The sequence below is a fragment of the Chanodichthys erythropterus genome, chromosome 5, assembly GCF_024489055.1.
Source record: "Chanodichthys erythropterus isolate Z2021 chromosome 5, ASM2448905v1, whole genome shotgun sequence".
In the NCBI taxonomy this organism is placed as follows: domain Eukaryota; kingdom Metazoa; phylum Chordata; class Actinopteri; order Cypriniformes; family Xenocyprididae; genus Chanodichthys; species Chanodichthys erythropterus.
In genome coordinates, this window is record NC_090225.1 from 19,724,071 (window position 1) to 19,743,834 (window position 19,764).

Consider the following 19,764-nt stretch of genomic DNA (forward strand, 5'->3'; position numbering starts at 1 on the left):
AGAGGCATATTGTCTTTAGCTTGCACTCGTTAGAAAGTGCACACATTTTTAAGGACTGCATTTCATCTTTTATAAATGCTTCATTTCCTCTGTTTATTGTCGTAAACATTTTTCATTGTACTAGATGAGTAACATGAGCACTTACTCTTACACGTATTGCTTAAATTGTCAGCTTTGTAAGCTCCATGACATAAATGGCTGTTGGACTTATGCTTGTAGATTACTGGATATACAGTAAGGTTTTATAGCAAACCCTTTCCTTTGGCAGAACTGTTGAATTACATTGGAAAGTACATTAGAATAAAGAATTATTCTATTATTGAGTTGAATGTTGGGTGTAGTGGCAGGTTAAGTTAACACCTTGGTGTATATTAAAAATGTAAGTGTAATTTGATATTTGGTTAATTTAAAATCATAAATGATGAATTAGTGTACATGTGAAAAATGTGAACCCTTTAAGCATTTACATCAAACAGGTAGCATGACTGCAAAGCAGTCTCATAGTAATTAATCTAAACTTTTATGTATAAAAGTTAGTTTTGTTAGAAAACTAAGAAGCAAAATTTTAACAACTACATTTTGAAAATGGCTAATCGCTAAGGTCACTGATAGCTAGTGCTGACTAGTTTTTCCTGTGCATTTTTTTTTACTTTAAGAGAAGTTATACAAGGTTCATTTTTCCTCATTCAGACATGTTTGATGATCTTGGTGTGGTGCCATATTCAAGGCATATTTTGGCCAAATGTGTCAGTGTGTATAAACAATTGTTCATTTGGATTCAATATATTATATTTTAGAGAATGTATTTTTGTAAATGTGTGTTTTAAATTATGACAACTAGCCTTATAAGTAGAATAAAATATACGTTAAACCACCAATGTGTATTTTCTGCTACATAAAATGTGTTCCCATTCTTTACTAAACTAAGAAAACTAATAAAATTATTTTATTTTATTGACTAGACAAGAAGACTGTCTAGTCAGCTAGATTTGACATCAGAAACCTGCTTGGTACATTATTTCTTCGCCTGAACATCAAAGACATCTCTAACCCCCACTTCCCACCTTCAACCCACTTCAAGAGCATCAGGTCTCAAAGTGCAGGAAGTTCCAACTCTTACTTCAACAGATGATGTCACTCGGCTCAAACTAATTTGATGTAAACCCTTTTAATCCCACTAGCCCATGAATGAAAACGAGAAGCGTGTTCTCACAAAACAGAACCCAATTACTGTCTGCTGTGTCTTTCCTTTGCATAACAATGTGTGTTGAATGGCTTCTCTGTGCAGTGTGTGATGAAACAACATTTGAAGAGATCAGAAAGTTCAGTTGTGTAGGTTGAAGAGATGTGAGTGTTTGCTGCTTTTATACTACCGTTTAGCACAAAAAAAATAATACAAAAATATTCACAAATGTGAATTTAAAAATTATAAAATTATGTTGCTGAAAATAAAAAGTTTAAACCAGCCAAGTTTGATGGTCTTACCTGGTTTAAAGTAGTCTCCCAGCCTTACCAGTTTACAAACCCCCTAAAACCACATGGCCAGGTTGAAAGACCAGTATATTTATCAAACTTTGACTAATTTATTAGCAGAGAAATTCGGTGGCAACAAACTTATGAGGTGATAAATATATGGTCTCCAATGTAATCGAAAGTTCTTTCCACCTCTCAGGATTTGACAGTGTCAAAGTGTAATTGTCTCACACAGAGACCATAAAATAACAGAAGAATGTGAGAATGTAATGCCAACATCCACAAAAGCTACACTGAGGCTAACTATCCGGCGAATCCCCTTTAGGCAATGTTTTGTTTCCTGGGGATCACTTTAATATTTAAATCAGTTGTATAGGACACCAGAGGCTTCAGCAAAATGTAAATACTCAACAGTTACTGAAAACCAAAGTCAATATTTAGTTTTCCAAATGATGCTTGATCAATTAATGGCAGCGATGAAAGATGCTCTTTAGAGCGAACAGAGGATTTTCTGTGTGTTTGAAATGACTCTCTTCTCAAGTGATTGCCGTCAGGAGCGACCGCTGGGCGTCTAATTGCACCGATATTAGGCCAGTGTATACACATCTTTTCATTCAATATGTCTTCAGAAGTTATGTATTTACTTACTTGAATGAGCAGAATGTTTCATTTTCTAGCTAAATACAGACGGGCGTCCCTTTGAACTTCGCAGCGAGGTCAAAACGTTGACTTTCTGGTGAACTTTCTCAGAGTGTTGAGTTTATCACCTATGCCTATAATTAACGGGATACTTGCAGATGGCTTTAAGCAAAACTAAAACAAACTTCTTAGGAATTGTGCATGTGGCGAAGATAAACCTGAACACAACGGCATGCTCACATTTTCCTCATAACAGCTATTTTATTAGTCATCATTAGACTTTCAAGGACTTAATAATTATTAGACAGTGCACTCTACTGGTCACTCAGTGTTAGTGCACGTGTATCAAAAGAGTGCTTCAATAAGAGTTTCATACTGTGCAATTACCACATATTCACAAACAATGCAACACCTGCATATTATTGACTTGCAAAGACATTTACGACATTTTTGAGATTTACGTTAACATGTAAATATAAACTGACTACATCTATATCTCCTAAATACATGCTTCTTGAAATGAATTGTACACACAAAGAAAATGGTAGGCTACTTCATATGTTCAATATTTATAGAAGGCTAAAATCAGAGGCGAACACATGGGGAATATGTTCAAAATCTTTAATGAAATACAATGACTGTACTTATCTAAAAAAAAACAAGACAAATAAATACATCCTCCTTGTCGTTGTGCTGATAAAAATGTTCAAAAGAAGTAGACATCTGAAAAGAACATTGAAACATAAAAATTTGGCATTCTGAAGGGATGGATATTTCAAATATAAAATCTCTTTACAAAATAATGTTATAAGTTTATAATAGTTTAGTCAGCTGTTAGCAAACCTAAAATGCTGGAGCATTTTACTCTACCGTTTCTCAATAGCATTTACATGTACTCATCCTGACATTTGTAAGGCACTATTAGGTTGAAAATGATCAGGCAATTCAACAGTATTAGTCAACTAAATGGTACAGCTACCTACAAAAAGAGAAAGTAATGCATGTCTATAGCCACCTAGTGGCGATGTAGGCCTACCCTGAATTGCACGACCAAAGCTCACCATTTAAAACACTACATGGCTGAAATGACTATAACTGGTGGAGAAAAAGACATTTTATTGTTGATAAATGGTTGAAAGGTTCAAGTTTTTACCCCTTCTATAACATAGCCTATTGCTGTTTGCTACAGCAAAATACCTCCTCTGTCCAATAGCAGCCTAACTACAAATGTCCATCATAGAGTAAATGCATAATTTATGGTCAATGCATCTCAATAATAGCATATTAAAGTGCGCCAGAGTTTTTCCTTCTTAATTGTGTGATGTCATGTGACGTGAGAGGTGGTGACGCTCTCGAAAGTACTCGTGACAGATGGGGCAGGTGAGTTTCTCTTCTCTCCTCCGCCTCACCTGAGCCTCTGCGGCGAACTCTTTCTTATGATGTGACCTCATGTGAAACACCAAGTCGGAGGTCATTCGGAATGAGAGGTTGCATTTGGCGCACCAGTTCTGCACTGAAACACCCAATGGGGTGAAAGTAGGGGGAAGAAGTGTCAATGAAGATGTAGACTGCAGCTGGCCACCTATAGCTCTGGTCCAGTGCTCGGGCGCGTAATAGAAGGATCCTCCTGTAGCCAGAGGAGCGGGTATCACTCCACCGGCATGAGTGCCTGGCAAGTCAGCGTGAAACAGGTGCGAAGCCAATACATTTCTGTATCCTAAAGAAGGTTTTGGTTTGAAAGAGTCTGAGATATTATCCGAATCTGGTGAAGGATTCTGAAATTCGGCGATGTTGCGTTTGCTGGGTTCACAGAACGCGCTTTTCTGTTCCGAGTGCGCGCTCTTGGGTACAACGAACGAGAACGCGCTGCAGTCGGATTGTAGGCCTACATCAGACGCCATTACATCCCGTGATGGCTGCTCAGAGTTTGACTGCTCTGATGGTTTTCTAACCTCAGTAAATGCGCTGTTTTTACTTCTTTTTGTCTCACTTGTCGATAAGTTGTCGGTTTCTGAGGAATCCTGAAAAGGCAGATAGTCTTTGTTGGCGTTGGTCTTATTAGTGATATTGGTTTTCTCCAATAAAACAGTTTTTTTGGTCCTGGGGCTTAAGGGAGCTTCTTGTTTTCTTTTTCGAGGTATAACCGTGTCTTCAGAAAAACCGTTCATTTTGTGCTCCAGGTCTCTTGCAATGTTGTGAAAATCTATGACTTTGCGTTGCCGCTTGACTTCTTGTTTCTGCTCGTTGGTTGGCCGGATAATATCAACTTTTTCCTGCGCACATAAAAATCGACAGTGGGCAAGGAAAGGGTTTTCGTTTTTGAAGGCCTGGCCGCATCTCTTACATATGTAGTCTGTATATGAAGAGAAACAAACGCTGTCAGATAATGATGAAAACAATAATAAGCCACTTTACATAAACACAGCTGGCAATTTCTTAGAAATGTGATATTTGTATCCATGTTGTTTTCATACAATTCTGAAATCAATATCCATCTAACATCTCTACAATTTTCAATTCTGAATAAGAAATTTCCTTAGGGTTAATCCATTTGACCTGAACAAAATGTGCCTCATAAAAAGACCTTAAATGTCAAACATTCATAAAGAGTGATTTTCTTGTCACATGAAAACAAAATGGCTTCCTGCACTATGGTTATTCCATTGCTTTGGTGGACAAATGCCCCCCACCAAATATGATTAATATTTCACAAAACTGCTAATTTTTAAAGATATAATGCAATATTATGCCGAACTACTGATGTAAATATTTTCTTTTCAAGAATATCTGCCTGTTAAGGACTTTTTTACATAAATTTTTACTTCAAGCCCTACAAAAAAAGTAGAAATTGAAAGAGGTGTATGTTATTTTTGTGTAAATTATATTTTTATGTATTTATAAATTAATTTATTCAGTCAAAAATACTTTGACCTATGCATTAACATTCCATGACATTTGCATTTATGCTATTAAAAATGTAAATACCATATTTATTGTTTTGTTTTTTGAAAGCTGCTACTCACCATCTGTCAGGGCTTTTGTCTTTATGTCTCTGAACCCCAAAAGATGAGACAGCTCCTCATCGTACCAAACAAGCAGTTCCTCCCCTTGTTTCACATCTCGAATAGTCCGAAAGTGCAGCTGTCCTCCTTTCAAGTAGGCCTCAGTATTCTGGTCTTCTGCGCTGACCGCAGCCTGTACTAACCGTAGCCAAGGAACTACAAATGGAGAGCCTTTCATCGCCTCAGGATCTACCTGTTGATAGAGGGACATATTTGCCATTAGAGGAAATCTACAATCTTTTTACAAGAAAAGTCACCATTTGACCTTTTGCACTGCATAGTGTAATACAAATTATATGGATTATGCATGTTTCATTTACTAACACTGCACAAAAAAAATATTGTAAACTGCAGTCTAAAATAAAAATCTTGAGATTAAAAATGTGAGTGTATGCATGTTTAAATATGCAGTAAATTACTCACCCGAAATACATATGATTTATTCCGTTTGTCAAAGGATTTCAATGCAATGAATGCTATAGTGTCATAAAAGTTGTTATGAAGAACACATGGTCCGAATGATGTTCCAGCTGGTATGTCCTGCGTAACTTGAACACTAGTGAAGAAATCCGAGACGTGATGGAGAAATTTGCTGTCATTAGTCCACAAGGCGCGAGGAATAATACTCTGCTCCATGTTTTATTCCTGAAAATCTGAATTAAAATAATCAGAAGTTAAAAAGAGGAAGATAAGTCAATAATGTATTCATGCTTAAATTAAATTAATGGAGCAATCTTACAGCCTAATGCTTTTTGATCTGTGTTCTGTATAATTAATTATATAGGCTATAGGCAGTGATTCAATCAGTTCGACTTTAAGACAGAAATATAGCTAAATAAATCGGATTATGTATATTGTGCGAAATCGATTTATAAATGTATAAGTTTTTTCTTTTTACTTTTAGTTTGATATTAATTAGACTGTATAATGGCGTTTAAATCCGTATAAAGCCGGAATTTTTGTATACAATTTCGAATCTTAAAATGATATGCAGTAAAATTGCAACTTACCTAAAGCAGGTTAGGGTTGAGGATGTTCTGGAGCAGGTGCACAATCCAAGGAGACGCGATTTGAAATTATCCACCGAGAGCTCGCGATCACGACTGTCTTCTGATCCTGACAGTCTCTTGACTGTCTCTCGCGCTGCGCGGTCACGCACTTATCCACGCTGAGGACGCGGAGATGATGCGCCTCATTTCTCCCCAAACCCCCCCAGGTGGCATTTTGATTGGTTCTCCACCAGCTTTGAAGGCGTGTTAATTAGAAGCGAGGGTAATCAATGACAGAAGTCAGAGACCGTTAGATTGTAATGAGTAGCCTACCACAAAAGACGGTATATGCTCAGTATGTATGCACATTTAATGTAGATTTTGTGATGATTCTCCAATTATAGAAACTTTGCTGTCCCTTAGGGTGATTTTAAAAGAAAAAAAAGTCTCTAATTGTGCTCCTAATAACATGGTTTAATATTTGATTCTTTTATTTTAGAAAAAAAAAATTGTTTCAAAATTTAATTTACTTTTTTACTTTGCGCATCATAATGCTTGAGTGGTTCAAATAACATAATATAAAATAGTATTTAAGAAATTTCTTTGAAGCCAGAATTGTCCTTCTCCCGGAAAGAGGAAGTTTCAGTAGCTCTTGGCTGCCTGCTCGCTGTCCGGTCTGTGGTCGCTCCTCTAAATATTTCTCCTTGAGGAGGAGCTTTCTATGTTTTGGAAGCGGGCTCAGATGACTGCGGAATATAACACAGTGACAAGACATTCAATAAATTTCATGGAATAGAGTTGTTTTCATTTTCTGCAGGAGTAATATGAAATGCAATTTTATCCCAGAGCTTTTGGATAGATTCAACTGATGAAATGGCACGTTCACTGATTCTTGTTGTGGGTATTTTAGTGATTTTGATACCCAGTCTTCGTACTGGAAAAGCTGAGCCTTATTTTGAGGAAGAGAAGAGGTCTTCTTGTCAAGGTTCTTTCGACTTGTATTTTGTCCTCGACAAGTAAGTGGCCTTCATATTTATGGCATCTTATTGTCTTCTCACCGCGCACTGCAGAACGACGCTTCTGACGCCCTCAGACGTCTCAGAACAGTCATCGTTTAGACAGCCGAATAAAAGAGCTGAATTGACCCAAATGCTTTGATATTCGAACAATTTGTTGATATTTTTAAAATAATAATAATAATATATTGGTGTATACCAATATTGTAGTTAAAAAAAACGTCCGGCGAGATATTATAGTATAGAGCTATTCCCAAAGGAGACTAGGCAGGATGCATAGAGAAGAGAACACTGTCTCACTGAACTGACGTGAAGTAAGAACAAAATTCCAAACTATAAAAACAATGATCCATTGACTGTCTGTGCAGAATTATCTTATGGTTTTTATAATAGTGAATTCCTAATTTTTTTCTATGTTCATGGCTTTAGACGCAGCAGGAGGACAAGACTCTTTGCCTCGGGCGACGCTTTAATAAACATGATTTTCTCTCACCTGGTGCAGTTCACATGGGCATTTGTGCATCTTTATCTCAGGGGCATGTCAATCATTTAAAAAATTGTGATACAAGAGCATGGAGCACTATTAGTTGCATGTAGCATGTAATCTCAAGATAAATAAAAATGCATTTTTTCTTTCTTTCTTGTATCTTACAACTGTATTCAGTTGTTTACATGTTTTGTTTGAATAATGCAATAACAGTTTTTAGTATTTAAGTGTGTAATGAGCTCTTATTGAGTGTAAGTGAGGAGTAAGTGGCATACTCATTCTTTAGCACCTTGGAGTGAATACCCAAACAAGCTTAAACCTGCCGGAGCATGTCAGTTATAAAACAACTAGTTTTGGGGCCATCAGATTTTAGTCAAATCTGAACTAAAGGTTCAAGAGCAACATTGCAATGTTTTAGACAATGATTTTGTTCATCTAGTGACGTCTGTGTGAAATTTGAAGGAATTCCAGTTTGAGTTCAGGTTTAACAAATCAAAACAAAAATATAATCAGTTCTTCCAACTATAATCCTTTGTTGCACAGTTTGGAGTGCAAATGCGTATTAGTTACACTTCACAGTTTGCTCCTCTGTTTGTAAAGTTTTCTGAATGCCTTTAGAGACCTAAGGGATTGCATGCATCATCAAGCTTTTGCCACACTTCCACACTTTTAATCAGCTGAATGGTTTTGGCTGAATTTTTGCGGCCTTAAATGCCACTCAGTGACCCTACACTAATTGTAAATATCAGGCCATAGGTTCAGAGAGTTTTTGGAAAGAAAAGCAGCTGCAGTGCTTTTCAGAGAGACAATACCTTTGATTATCAGTGGAACGAGAATTAGTTTTATGTCACTATATAGGACTCCCTTTAATTTAAGGCTCCTTTTGAATGGGGAAAAACAGCCTTTGAAAACACTGCTGATGTTTCTAATGTAACAATATTCTGAGCCAGTGGTTTGCTGAAGATTGACCTTAGTTCACAGGAAAAGAGATAATACCAAAATTAAACAGCTTCAAAGGAAACCAGCACAGTCTTGTTATTCTAGACTGGTGCATATCACCACTATGTATTCAATTTAATTATTTATTTCAGTGGCTCCAAACAGTATTTGGACACTTGAGCTACTCTTAAAAATGTCTGAATGTCTTTGCATTAGATAACAAAATATCAAGATGTATATCATCTGCCAGTAGAGAAGATTAGCCCTTGAACTAACTTTTTTCTTTTTACCATCTTCTTTACTTTTTAACCATTCTGTCTTAAAGGGTTAGTTCACCCAAAAATGACTATTTTAACGATGTCTTTAGTACCTTTCTGGACCTTGAAAGTTGTGGTTAAATTGCTGTCTATGGAGGAGTCATATACCTCTCGGATTTCATCAAAAAATCTTAATTTGTGTTCTGAAGATGAACGAAGCTCTTAAGGGTGAGGAACAACATGAGGGTGGGTAATTAATGACATATTAATTTTTGGGTGAACTAACTCTTTAAGGTGATTTTTAGTGGGTGCAGTAGCAGTATATCTATTGTTTTATCATTTAAAAGCTGATAAACGTCTTTTTGAGAAGCTTTCTTTTTGTGTTTCTTCTGTGTTTCTTTCATATAAATGGCACTTGGTTTCCTATTTTATAAGCTAATGCATGTACCATTCATACATGTTTAAGTGTGGCCCAAGTGTTAATTTTGGAGCCACATTATATGAAATTGCAGGTGTGTTTAGAACCGACGTCAGATTAGCATTGATTGCTGCTGTTTCTGTTGCTGGATCCACATGTCCAGTCTTATGTTTCCTGACCCCCTGTCAGTGATGGAGCTGTGAACCTTTTTGGATGCTGATGTAGATGCCAGCTCTGTTTTGGATCCCCAACCTGTTACACTCACCCATTGCCATCTGTTCCCATTCAAATGGCTGGCTCCAAGAGGAAGGGGTGTTACTTTCTGCTAGCAGGAGGCAGATTCATCTGGCACAAAGGCAATTAGCCCTTGTTGGGAGCGCTTTGGGGCCTGTAATTAATTAGTGGCATGTGCGCATTTTATAGAGTACTCAAGGACCTGCTACTCTCAGAGAGTGTAAGAAAAGGTGGTAATTGTTATGTAATTGTGTTCAAGGCAAGCATTATAATGCACAGAAGAGATACTAGCCTCTGAGTTGTTGAAGCATGTCATTTTTCAACACGTATGTTTGATTTTATTATAGATCAGGAAGTGTCAAAAACCACTGGATTGAAATTTACTCCTTTGTGGAGCATCTTGCGGAGAAATTTATAAGGTAAAGTGCTTTAGTTTTGATGCACTATTGCCCTATAATACATTTAAGGAATAATATATGATAAAATAATATATTACAGCCCAATGTTACGAATGTCCTTCATTGTCTTCTCAACTCGTGGAACCACGATTATGAGACTCACAGAGAACAGGTATGACCAAACAAACATCCGAGTCATCTATGGACACTTGTCCAAAACAACATTGTTGCATACAAATACACATTTCTTTATCTGCATTGTAATAACATTCCTCCAACATTTGTAATTCAGAGATGATATTACCAAAGGCTTAAATATGTTGAAGAGAGAAATACCAGGAGGTGATACATATATGAATCTTGGATTGGTAGAGGTATCTTTTTCTTTTTGAAACAACTGAATCAATTTAAATCCTCTACTATGGTTAAAATTCCTGCATTAATGCTGTAAACATCAAATTGCAGGCAAATAAGCAGATATATCATGGAAATTATGGTAAGCATCACTCTGAATTACCATGCAATTCATTCACACTTTTATTCTGGAAAAGTCAAGCCTCAGTGAGATAATGTTTATTTCACAGGGACAGCCAGTGTGATCATAGCACTGACGGACGGGGAGTTAAACGACCATCAGTTTGTCACAGCACAGCAAGAGGCAAGTACACAAGCCAGTGATGTCGCAACGGATGTGGCGTGTTCTCTGGCAGATGTGTAATTGACAGTGGCATTTGCTCAGTAATAGAGCTGACTGTATTTTGCCTGTCTGTGTGCAGGCGCAGAGAGCTCGGTCTTTGGGAGCCATTGTATACTGCGTTGGTGTAAAAGACTTTAATCAGACACAGGTAACATAGCACCATTGTGCAATGAGTTGCTTTTGTGCCTCAGATTTTAACCATAATTACTTTTCTGCACTGGAGGAGTCTCATTTAAACTGTATCGACTATATTGTATTGCTTGTTTAGCTGGCCACAATTGCAGACACCATAGAGCATGTGTTCCCTGTTATTGGAGGATTCCAGGCCCTTGAAGGAATGATAGACTCTGTAAGTCTCTTTATTTCTCTGTCTCTGTCCTTGAGGGAGTGAATCACCTAAATTATCCATCAGCGTGTGTGTATGAAGTCACTTTCAAAATGGCAAGAGTTGGTATCTTGTGGCTGTAAACAACAAACATGGATTCCATGCCAACCATTTAACTCAGTTGGAGTCAAATATTTTTGTCAAAAGAAAAGAGACGAGGATGAATGCCACCTCAGAGTAGAAAATAAAAAAGTAATTAAAAAAAATGTTTAAAATATGAAATAAAGTTGCATTGCACAATGTAAAGTCACACTGTGAAATATAGTCATATATTGTGAGATAAACAGCCATAACAGTCACATTGTTAGACAACTGGTGTGTTCAATTTGAAGTGGCGCTGCACAGACCAATCAGTGTATGACATCAAAGTACAGCGAGAGCGGTTAGAAAGTAGACGGCTCTGTCTTATTCTATTAAGCTTAACCCTAACCTAAGTCTACTAATACTCTTAATGAGAGTTAGTTGACATGTTGTTGCAAATTAAAGGTGCAGTAAGCGATTTCTGAGAAACGCTGTTGAAAGTGGATCGGACCGGGCACCAAAACACACTTGTGGCCAATCAGCAGTAAGGGGCGTGTCTACTCATAAGGGGGGAGGTGCCTGTGCTGCATAGCATGTTAGTGAATTTGGGGTTGGAGCTTTCAAGAAAGGGGTGTGTGATCCTTTTGGGTGGGGGCGTGTTTGTTTTGGTGATTTCAAATATCAGCAGTGTTTCTCAGAAATCACTTACTGCACCTTAAATGAGAGTTAGTTGACATGTACAGTAGTTGCAAAGTTACTTATAGTCAGAATGTCATTGGGGGACCATCAAAATAAAGTTAGCAGACATTAAGCAGACAGACTACTTGTAGATGACATGTAGTTGCAAAGTTACTTAGTAGAATGTATAAAGTGGACTGTCTAAATAAAATGTTACCTATCAAATCACATTGCAAGATTTTAAAGTCACATTGTGAGATATAATGTTGCAATTGGGAGATATACAGATTGTGCTGCTGACGTTTCAGAGAGTGCTGTTGCAGCATTACCAGTTAGTAGTTCAGTTTGCATCTGGGAGTGAATTTGGTTGCAGAATGCGATTGTTCCTATAAATGGCTAAGGTCATTGAGCACTCAAGCACTGTTTTTTTTCTTCTTCTTTGCAGATCATCAAGAAATCCTGCATTGAAATTTTAGCAGCCGAGCCATCCAGTGTATGCGCTGGTGGTAAGTGTCACCTCAGCACTCGCCATGTTAATTTTTTTGTAATAATTTGACAATAAATGTAATTTACACCTTGATTTCTACATTAAATCGGAAGAATGTGAGAAGACAGGGCACAAAAAAGCTCATCTGTGCTAATTTTACTGAAAGCCCTGAGCGGTTTAATGGTGGCTCACGAGCTGTGGTCTCTTGAACTCACCAGAAAATGAAAATTGATCATGTCTGGGCAGAGCTCATCCGCCTGTTCGCATCACCAGGGAGAAGGCGCTGTAAGTGCACTCTCGCGCAGTAAGTGCATGCTAATAAGGTCATGTCAAGCCACATCCATCCTCTCTGGCCTACACACCAGTGCTCAATGTGGCAGGCCTGTCTGCTGAGCAGCAGCCAATTAAACAAATGGGCTTTTCACTGGTAAAGGCGGAGCGGAACTGCACCGCAGTTATTCAGCAGCACTTCGGCTAGACAACAGATCTGATGTGGCAAACTAGGCCAGGAAGAATCAGCCAGGCAAAAAACACAGCTCTCTAATTTCACTTGAGCATTCCTAACAATAAGTTCTCTGTCACGTTGTGGGACATCAAACACTGAAGCACACAGAGGGAGAGAGAGAGGGCATGCAGTGACCACTGGCTAATGATGGTGGTTAAAAAAACAATACCCCTGCAGTTTGACCACACACTCTCACTCTACAATAATGTTTCATTTGTTAACATTAACTACATTCGTTAACATAAACTAACAATGAAAAATATGTTTACAGCATTTATTAATCTTAGTTAATGTTAATTTTTACATCTACTAATACATTTTTAAAATAAAAAATTCTATCTGTTTACATTTGGTAATGCACTATAAACTAACATGAACAAGCTTTGAACAATCATATTTTCAACTAACGTTGTAAAGGTTAATACATGCTGTAAAATATATTGCACGTAGTTAGCTCATAGTTAATGTTAACAAATGAGACCTTATTGTAAAGTGTTACTTAGTTAATTTAAATAAAAATGATCTCTTTTGGTCATTATTTGTATTAGATTTAAAGGGATAGTTCACTCAAAAATTACTTGTGTTGTTCCAAACCTGTATGACTTCTTTTTTTTCTGCATTTTGAAAAATGTTTCAACTGTATTTGTCCATACAATGAAAGTCAGTGGGGCCAAAACAACATTGGACCCATTTTTGTGTTCTACAGAAAAAAATAAATACATTTTGGTTTAGAACAACAAGACAGTGAGTAAATCATTTACATTTTTGGGTAAATTATCCCTATATCAAATAATCTTTTATTATTTATTATGTTAATGACCCCAAACCACTTAGATTAACATGATTAATGAACATAATCCTTAATGGAAACATTGGATGACAATGAATGTCATAATTAGTGAAACATATTGTTGTGTAATTAAATCAATCCTTGAAGTAATGCACTGTGAAAATGGCTATCAGCCATAAGTGTGTTAAATTCCTCTAAATATTACAGTGTAGCCGAAGATTCATTTGATGCATGGGACTCATTCTTTGGGCTAATGTGATGGTGGTTAGTGGTTTGTTTTGGTTTAGTGTGCTGTGGAGGCAGTTCCAGTGCCTGACAGTCTCAGCGATCAAACTGATGAGAAGTGACCAGCCCGTGCAGCCTGCAAACAGGCCATCACTCGCTGTTCTGAGAGGAGGCCCAGCCATCAAACGTGACAGCAATCGTTGCTTTGATTAACCCTTGTGATTCCGCTGCACCCCATCCCCCGTTCGGGCAGTGATTGAAGTGTCCGTGCTCGGACGTGGCACCTCTGCTCTAAACAGACCGAGCCATCAAGCTCTCAGGTGTGGATGGGAAGCGTCAGCTCTCCCGTTCTGCACAACGGGTGTGAGCCGACAGCGTACCAGCCCCTGCCCACCATCTCGCTGCCAGCGCTGCCCGTTGCCAAGCCAGTGTTGACCTTTTTACCCCTGCGCTGTCCTGTCAGAACCCGACACACCACGTCTGACAGTAACGCGGGAAGAAAAGGACATGGATGTTGATGCCCGGCCTCCAAAATTAAATGGAATTAGCCATTTCAGCTGTATGGACGTCACATTAAGCAGGCATGAGCAAGAGAGCTGGGCAAATTTAGACGCAGAGGTGGGGTGGAGAGGGGCTTCTGCATGGCAGACGGGATTAGTATAATTAGGGAGGAAATGACAGGTTAATTGGATCGGATGGGAGTGGAATTTGTTTTGGTAGATCCATGATGAGACAAGGGACATGCAGAGAATTCTGTTCACTCAGATTTTCCCTTGATCAGCCTTTTCGTTGTTCGCCAGGTCTTATGTAGATATACTGGATGAAGGATCTTTACAGTCAACATGACATTAAAATTGATTCTGTTTATATTGTTAATGCACATTCCTGGTCTTATTGTGATCTATTCATCGATGCTCCAAAGAATAAAATTGTCTTTATAATCCTAAATTGGCATGAAATGAAATGAAATTTTGAAATTCATGAAATTTTTTTTTACCTCATAATTTTCGATCTTCTTGTGATGTTTCATTTAGTCTGCTTAAAACCCACTACTCTATTACAATCAATTGCAAGATCACATTCAGCCTGTTCTGTCTCCATCCAATCAACAACTGATGGACAGAAGTCCTCACTCAAATTTTTCTTTTTTGATAATCCGTTTAGCTCTAATGTACAGTACTTTGCAAAAGTCTTAGGCACGTTTTGTATTTTCACCCCCAAAAAATTGATTTATTTATATATTTTGCTATATCAATATCAGTTTACATTTCCAAACATTTATTTTGCCATTAATTGTAATGATATAGTAAGATTTTTGTATGCACAGGGAGTCTGACAACAGCCGGTATGTTCCACGCGGAGATCTCACCATCATCAAGTCCATCTGGGATTACATGAAGAAATAGAAAAAAACTGAGACAGACTAAATCCAGAAGAACTGCGGCAATGTCTCTAAGACGATTGAAAAAACTTGCCTACACCTGAAAAACTATGCGCAAGTGTACCTAGGAAAAAAGCTGTTTTAGGGTGGTCACACCAGATATTTATTTGATTAGAAGTTCATTGATAAATACAATCTATTTATGACATTATTTTTGAAAGCATCCTCACTTTACAGCATTTTTACACAAGTGCCTAAAACTTTTCACAGTACTGTAGTGTTGGAGGTAGGTTTCTTCAACCATATTGGAGATGTTGCTGCAGTTTTTCTGGATTTACGATGCATTCACACAGAGCATCGGCATTAACGCTGACGTCATGCATTGCTGAACTGAATTGTGGGTTCCATTGCGTCGCTTCACTCGCATTGCTCATGGCAGAAGTTGAACATTTCTCAAATTTTCAAGCGCCAACACAGGTATCAGCCAACCAGATCGCTTATGCAAAGACCCTAGCGCAGATGCCAGCCAATTGCGTAAGTCTGTCTCAGTTAATGCTACAGCGGAAAGTAATGTGATTGGCTGTTGTTACTATGATGGTCACGTCAACACCAAGCTTCAGACATGCCCTCTGTCAAGCTTTGACGCCGAGCCCCGTGTGAATGCAGCGTTAGTCTGTCTCAGTTTTTTTTCACATAATCACACATGGACTCAATGATGGTGAGATCAGATCTCCATGTGGAGCAGCGGCTGTTGTCTGACTGTTTGTGCATACAAAAATCTCACTGGATTAATACAATTAATAGCAAAAGGAATGTTTTAAAATGTAAACTGATATTTCCTACTGACACATTACAGCAAAAGATAAAAATAAGTGTGTCACAATACGAAAAAAGATCTATAGCTACTTTTGTTACATCAGATCTTTAAAAAAAAAAAAAAAAAAAATCTTTCTCTGAAATGGCTTTCCTTTTCTGCTGATGTCATTTAGGTCATGTGGGCTATTGAATAATGTTAACCAATAGCGAAAGAGTTTAGGCATTATTTTAGAAAACTCTCATTCAGGGTTGGTTCAATCCTGGTATGTAATGACCACTTTTCACAATCCAATCGATTCATAATAAATAAAGTCAGGTGTATTTTTGAACGTATTTGTTAAATATACTCACTTTACAGAAATGCAGTGAGTTGTGAATGGCAAATTAAATTGACTTAAAGGCTTTTTTTTCAATCTTTTTTAGGTGTCTATTGGAGGTAAAAACAGATATCTACTATATTTAGGATTTGATACATTATATACTGGTAATGCTGGTGTAAAAACTGTGATATAGAAGAAGAGAACTGAGACATACAGTATAGCTGTTATTTCTCACAGCAGTGATATTCTCCTGACCTTTCCATACCACTGTCTTCCCTGATGGCACACTGCACAGAATGTTTTTCATCCTGTGAACTTTACACACTTAAATGTTAAAGGTTTACAACCAGAACATTTTCTAAAAGTGTAGCATTATTCAGAGATGAATCAGTACAAATCCACTCAAATCCCCTTCAGTGCCATGAGTAAGGTCACATCCACTCTGCATCCTTCGACGCCCGCTGAGACAGGTTCTAAGTGAGCGTGTTTTTCTCTCTAACATATGCTGCTTAGCAGCCGTCAGAGGGTCTACAGCATCGCCCCGGGGGTCTCAAAGGTCAGGCAGCCAGCTTTGTCGGCCACCAACGCAGCACCCCCAGCTACACGATTCCAAAAGATTTGTGAACCTCTTCACTTTTATTATTAGCAGCACTGGAGCATATGCATTTGCCCAGTTGAGTTGAGTGTTCCTGAAAGGTTATGGGTGGAAAAAAAATAAGAAACCTGCCCTCTGGCTGAGCACACTTTATAATTTCACAGTATGGCATTTTTTTTTTAAAGGTCTACATGAGACAAAGATCTTAAAAAACAGACACCGCCTTGTGTAGGCATTTTTCTCATACTATATTTCAGTATAAATAGTACATAAAAACAATATTTAGTCTACTTTTTGGTTACCTTTTTTTCTGGAAAAAGCAGAGGAATTTCACTGTGTATTAAAGGGACTCGCAAAATGTTTATTATTATATTTTTGTTTTGTGTTTCTTTAAGATTCTTTCCAAGTGGTTGTGAGGGGAAATGGATTTTTGCATGCCAGAAACATCAATCAGGTTCTGTGCAGCTTCAGAGTCAATGACACAGTTACACTGAGTAAGTAATATTACATTACAAACAGTACTTTTCCCTTGAAGTTTCCAATGACGCATTTTTTAAGATCTAAGACTTCAAAAAACGCACTATATGCACTTTTATTATTTATATGACTGTTTCTTTTATCACAATAATAAAGTGTTTATTCTGGCTGTGAGGTCATCGAAAATTGACCTTTTTCATACAATTAACTTTCAGATGAAAGACCTGTCAGCGTTGAAGATACGGTCCTCCTTTGTCCCGCGCCAATCATAAATGAGGCTGGAAAGTAGGTGCTCTTCATCGCATTTTATTTCTTAATGCATTGGCACCCTTGAAAAAATAAGGTCAATGTCATTTGGAATTATTCTTATCAGTCAATCTCCACGCACCCTAACACATCAAGACAACAGGCATGTGGTGTAAAAACCCAAGATGAGCGTATAATTAGCCTCTCTGAGAGATTAGTCACCATAGGCTTGACCTGCATGAGAAGTTTCCAGTGAGTGTGCATTATAGCCCAAAGCTCCGGTGGTTTTCTAAGCTGAGAGAGAAAAGAACAGACAGTGAAATACAGAGCCGCCCTTATCCACATGAACCAGAGCAGAGCCCCGGAGACTGACTACAGGTTACTTTACAGGCCTCCTACAACAAATGAGCTGCTGCTGGCGGCTCATTTCCCCTGCGAGCCCTCTAAATAATTATGTGTACCGGCGGCTCTAGACACCTTGAGGATTTCATCTGTCTTGTTCTTGTCAGGAAAATTCCTTGATGCCAATGAAGGAGCGTCTCATGGCACCTTAAGCAAAACAGGGCTGTATTTTTTTTTTACTCTTGGTCAGCCTACATCACTACACACTGTATTGCATTGGATTTGCTAATGTGACACTGAAGCAGCTGATGTTGATATATCGATATTCAGCACTTTACATTCATTCAAAACTATTCTGACTGATTCAAGTGTTCTTGGCTATGTTTGTTATAAACTTTATCATAATGCACATTTGTGGATTAATAACAACATTGCCCAAGAATATGGAATACATAGTTTTTTTTAATTTATCTTACAATTCTCTAGAATACCCAATTCTGATTGGTCAGTTGCACCATCCAGCAGTCATTTTCATTATTGTCTATGGCAATGCCGTACTGTATATCAATCCACTCATCCAGGCAGTAACTGAAACCGCAACTATTTTTAATTTTCTTGTATCACACCACAGACTCACTCTAATATTTATATTGTTTTATTTTATATTGTTATACTGAGATGATGTTTATTTTGCGATAAAATGACATGTCTGCATGCCATTATTTGGTTTCAGAGATCCTGTAGAGTCTGGGTCTCTCAAAAGTCAGCCAGATGTGGTATGTATTCATATAAGTGAAAAGCGGAGATGAAACATTCCATCATAATCCAGTTACAAGGAGGGGTGGAATTATTCAGGCTAATTAGAGCCAATGAAATTAAACATGTTGTGATGCACAGTAATAAGACCAACCATTGAATCAAATAATGTCTGTATAAGCGAATTCCATTGTAAAGGCCATTTTAGTGGTGTTCCTTAATTTTTGAGGGGTGAGAAAAGGCAATTTTAGGGCAAAGTCTGCCCTCTCCTCCTTCTCTGCATCCACGTCTTGTGTGGACGAAGCTGTCAGTGCTGTCACCTAAACGCGTGGTGACTGAGTGGCCTCCTGAAGACGTGCTCAAAAAGAGCCAGCCGCCTCCTGATTGATGGAAAATGAGATGGATCTGTCACTGGACCCCCCTCCACACAAACCCCCACTTTTTTATCCTGTTGTGCCCCCTTTGAGCCCATCCCCCATCTTGCCAACAGAGTGGCACCGGAAGGGGTGTGCAGGACCGACAGAGAGGAATTGGGGCATTACCCCTTTAGTAACTTATTTTCAGCTCCGTCTTCTCACCCACCAATGCAGAGGAAGAGGGGTCGCCTAGATCAAGAAAGCTGAGACTTTTTCCACTGTACCAGCGCTCTGAATGCCCATGGTAGAGCCAAACATCTCTGATATTTGGGGAAATTCCCTTTTTGAGAAAGTTGTAAGGGGGAACTGGACGTGGCATTGTCAGTTTTGATGTCCATAGACAAGTCTTCAATAGACTGTCATCAGTCACATGACAAAACCTTTTTCATCTTTCTTATCTCAGGATTTTAAAACATGTTTTACTGAAGATTTTCAAAGAAGACTTCATTTTAAGTCGATTAACGTAATCTTTTTCTATATGTAATATACTTTTACTCTACCATTCAAAGGTTTGTAGTTAGTAAGATTAAAAAAAAGAAATACTATTTTCCAAGGACACATTAAATTGATCAAAAGTGACAGTAAAAGCATTTATAATATTACAAAGATTTCTATTTCAAATAAATGCTGTTCTTTTTAACTTTCTACACATCAAATAAACTTGAAAATGTATCACAGATTCCATAAAAAAAAAAAAAAAAACTGTTTTTAACAT

General features: G+C 37.9%; 2 protein-coding genes across 2 annotated transcripts in view; one reads left to right on the plus strand and one right to left on the minus strand.

Moving 5' to 3' along the window:
- Window positions 1–3,318: 3,318 nt before the first annotated feature.
- Window positions 3,319–5,810, minus strand: znf488 (zinc finger protein 488). Its single transcript, XM_067385331.1, has 3 exons — window positions 5,598–5,810; window positions 5,136–5,367; window positions 3,319–4,465 (listed from the first exon to the last, which is right to left on the minus strand). The coding sequence occupies exons 1-3, from the start codon at window positions 5,808–5,810 to the stop codon at window positions 3,423–3,425; spliced, it is 1,488 nt and encodes a 495-aa protein (XP_067241432.1). The 3' UTR covers window positions 3,319–3,422.
- Window positions 5,811–7,021: 1,211 nt separating this feature from the next.
- Window positions 7,022–19,764, plus strand: part of antxr1d (ANTXR cell adhesion molecule 1d) — a 35,139-nt gene continuing 22,396 nt past the window's right edge. The window contains exons 1-11 of the mRNA XM_067385332.1: window positions 7,022–7,179; window positions 9,862–9,933; window positions 10,013–10,084; window positions 10,205–10,286; window positions 10,378–10,408; window positions 10,497–10,570; window positions 10,689–10,757; window positions 10,878–10,958; window positions 12,139–12,199; window positions 17,208–17,306; window positions 17,505–17,574. Of these exons, the coding sequence (XP_067241433.1) occupies window positions 7,037–7,179; window positions 9,862–9,933; window positions 10,013–10,084; window positions 10,205–10,286; window positions 10,378–10,408; window positions 10,497–10,570; window positions 10,689–10,757; window positions 10,878–10,958; window positions 12,139–12,199; window positions 17,208–17,306; window positions 17,505–17,574 (854 nt within the window). The 5' untranslated portion in view covers window positions 7,022–7,036. The remainder of the gene's footprint in view (window positions 7,180–9,861; window positions 9,934–10,012; window positions 10,085–10,204; window positions 10,287–10,377; window positions 10,409–10,496; window positions 10,571–10,688; window positions 10,758–10,877; window positions 10,959–12,138; window positions 12,200–17,207; window positions 17,307–17,504; window positions 17,575–19,764) is intronic.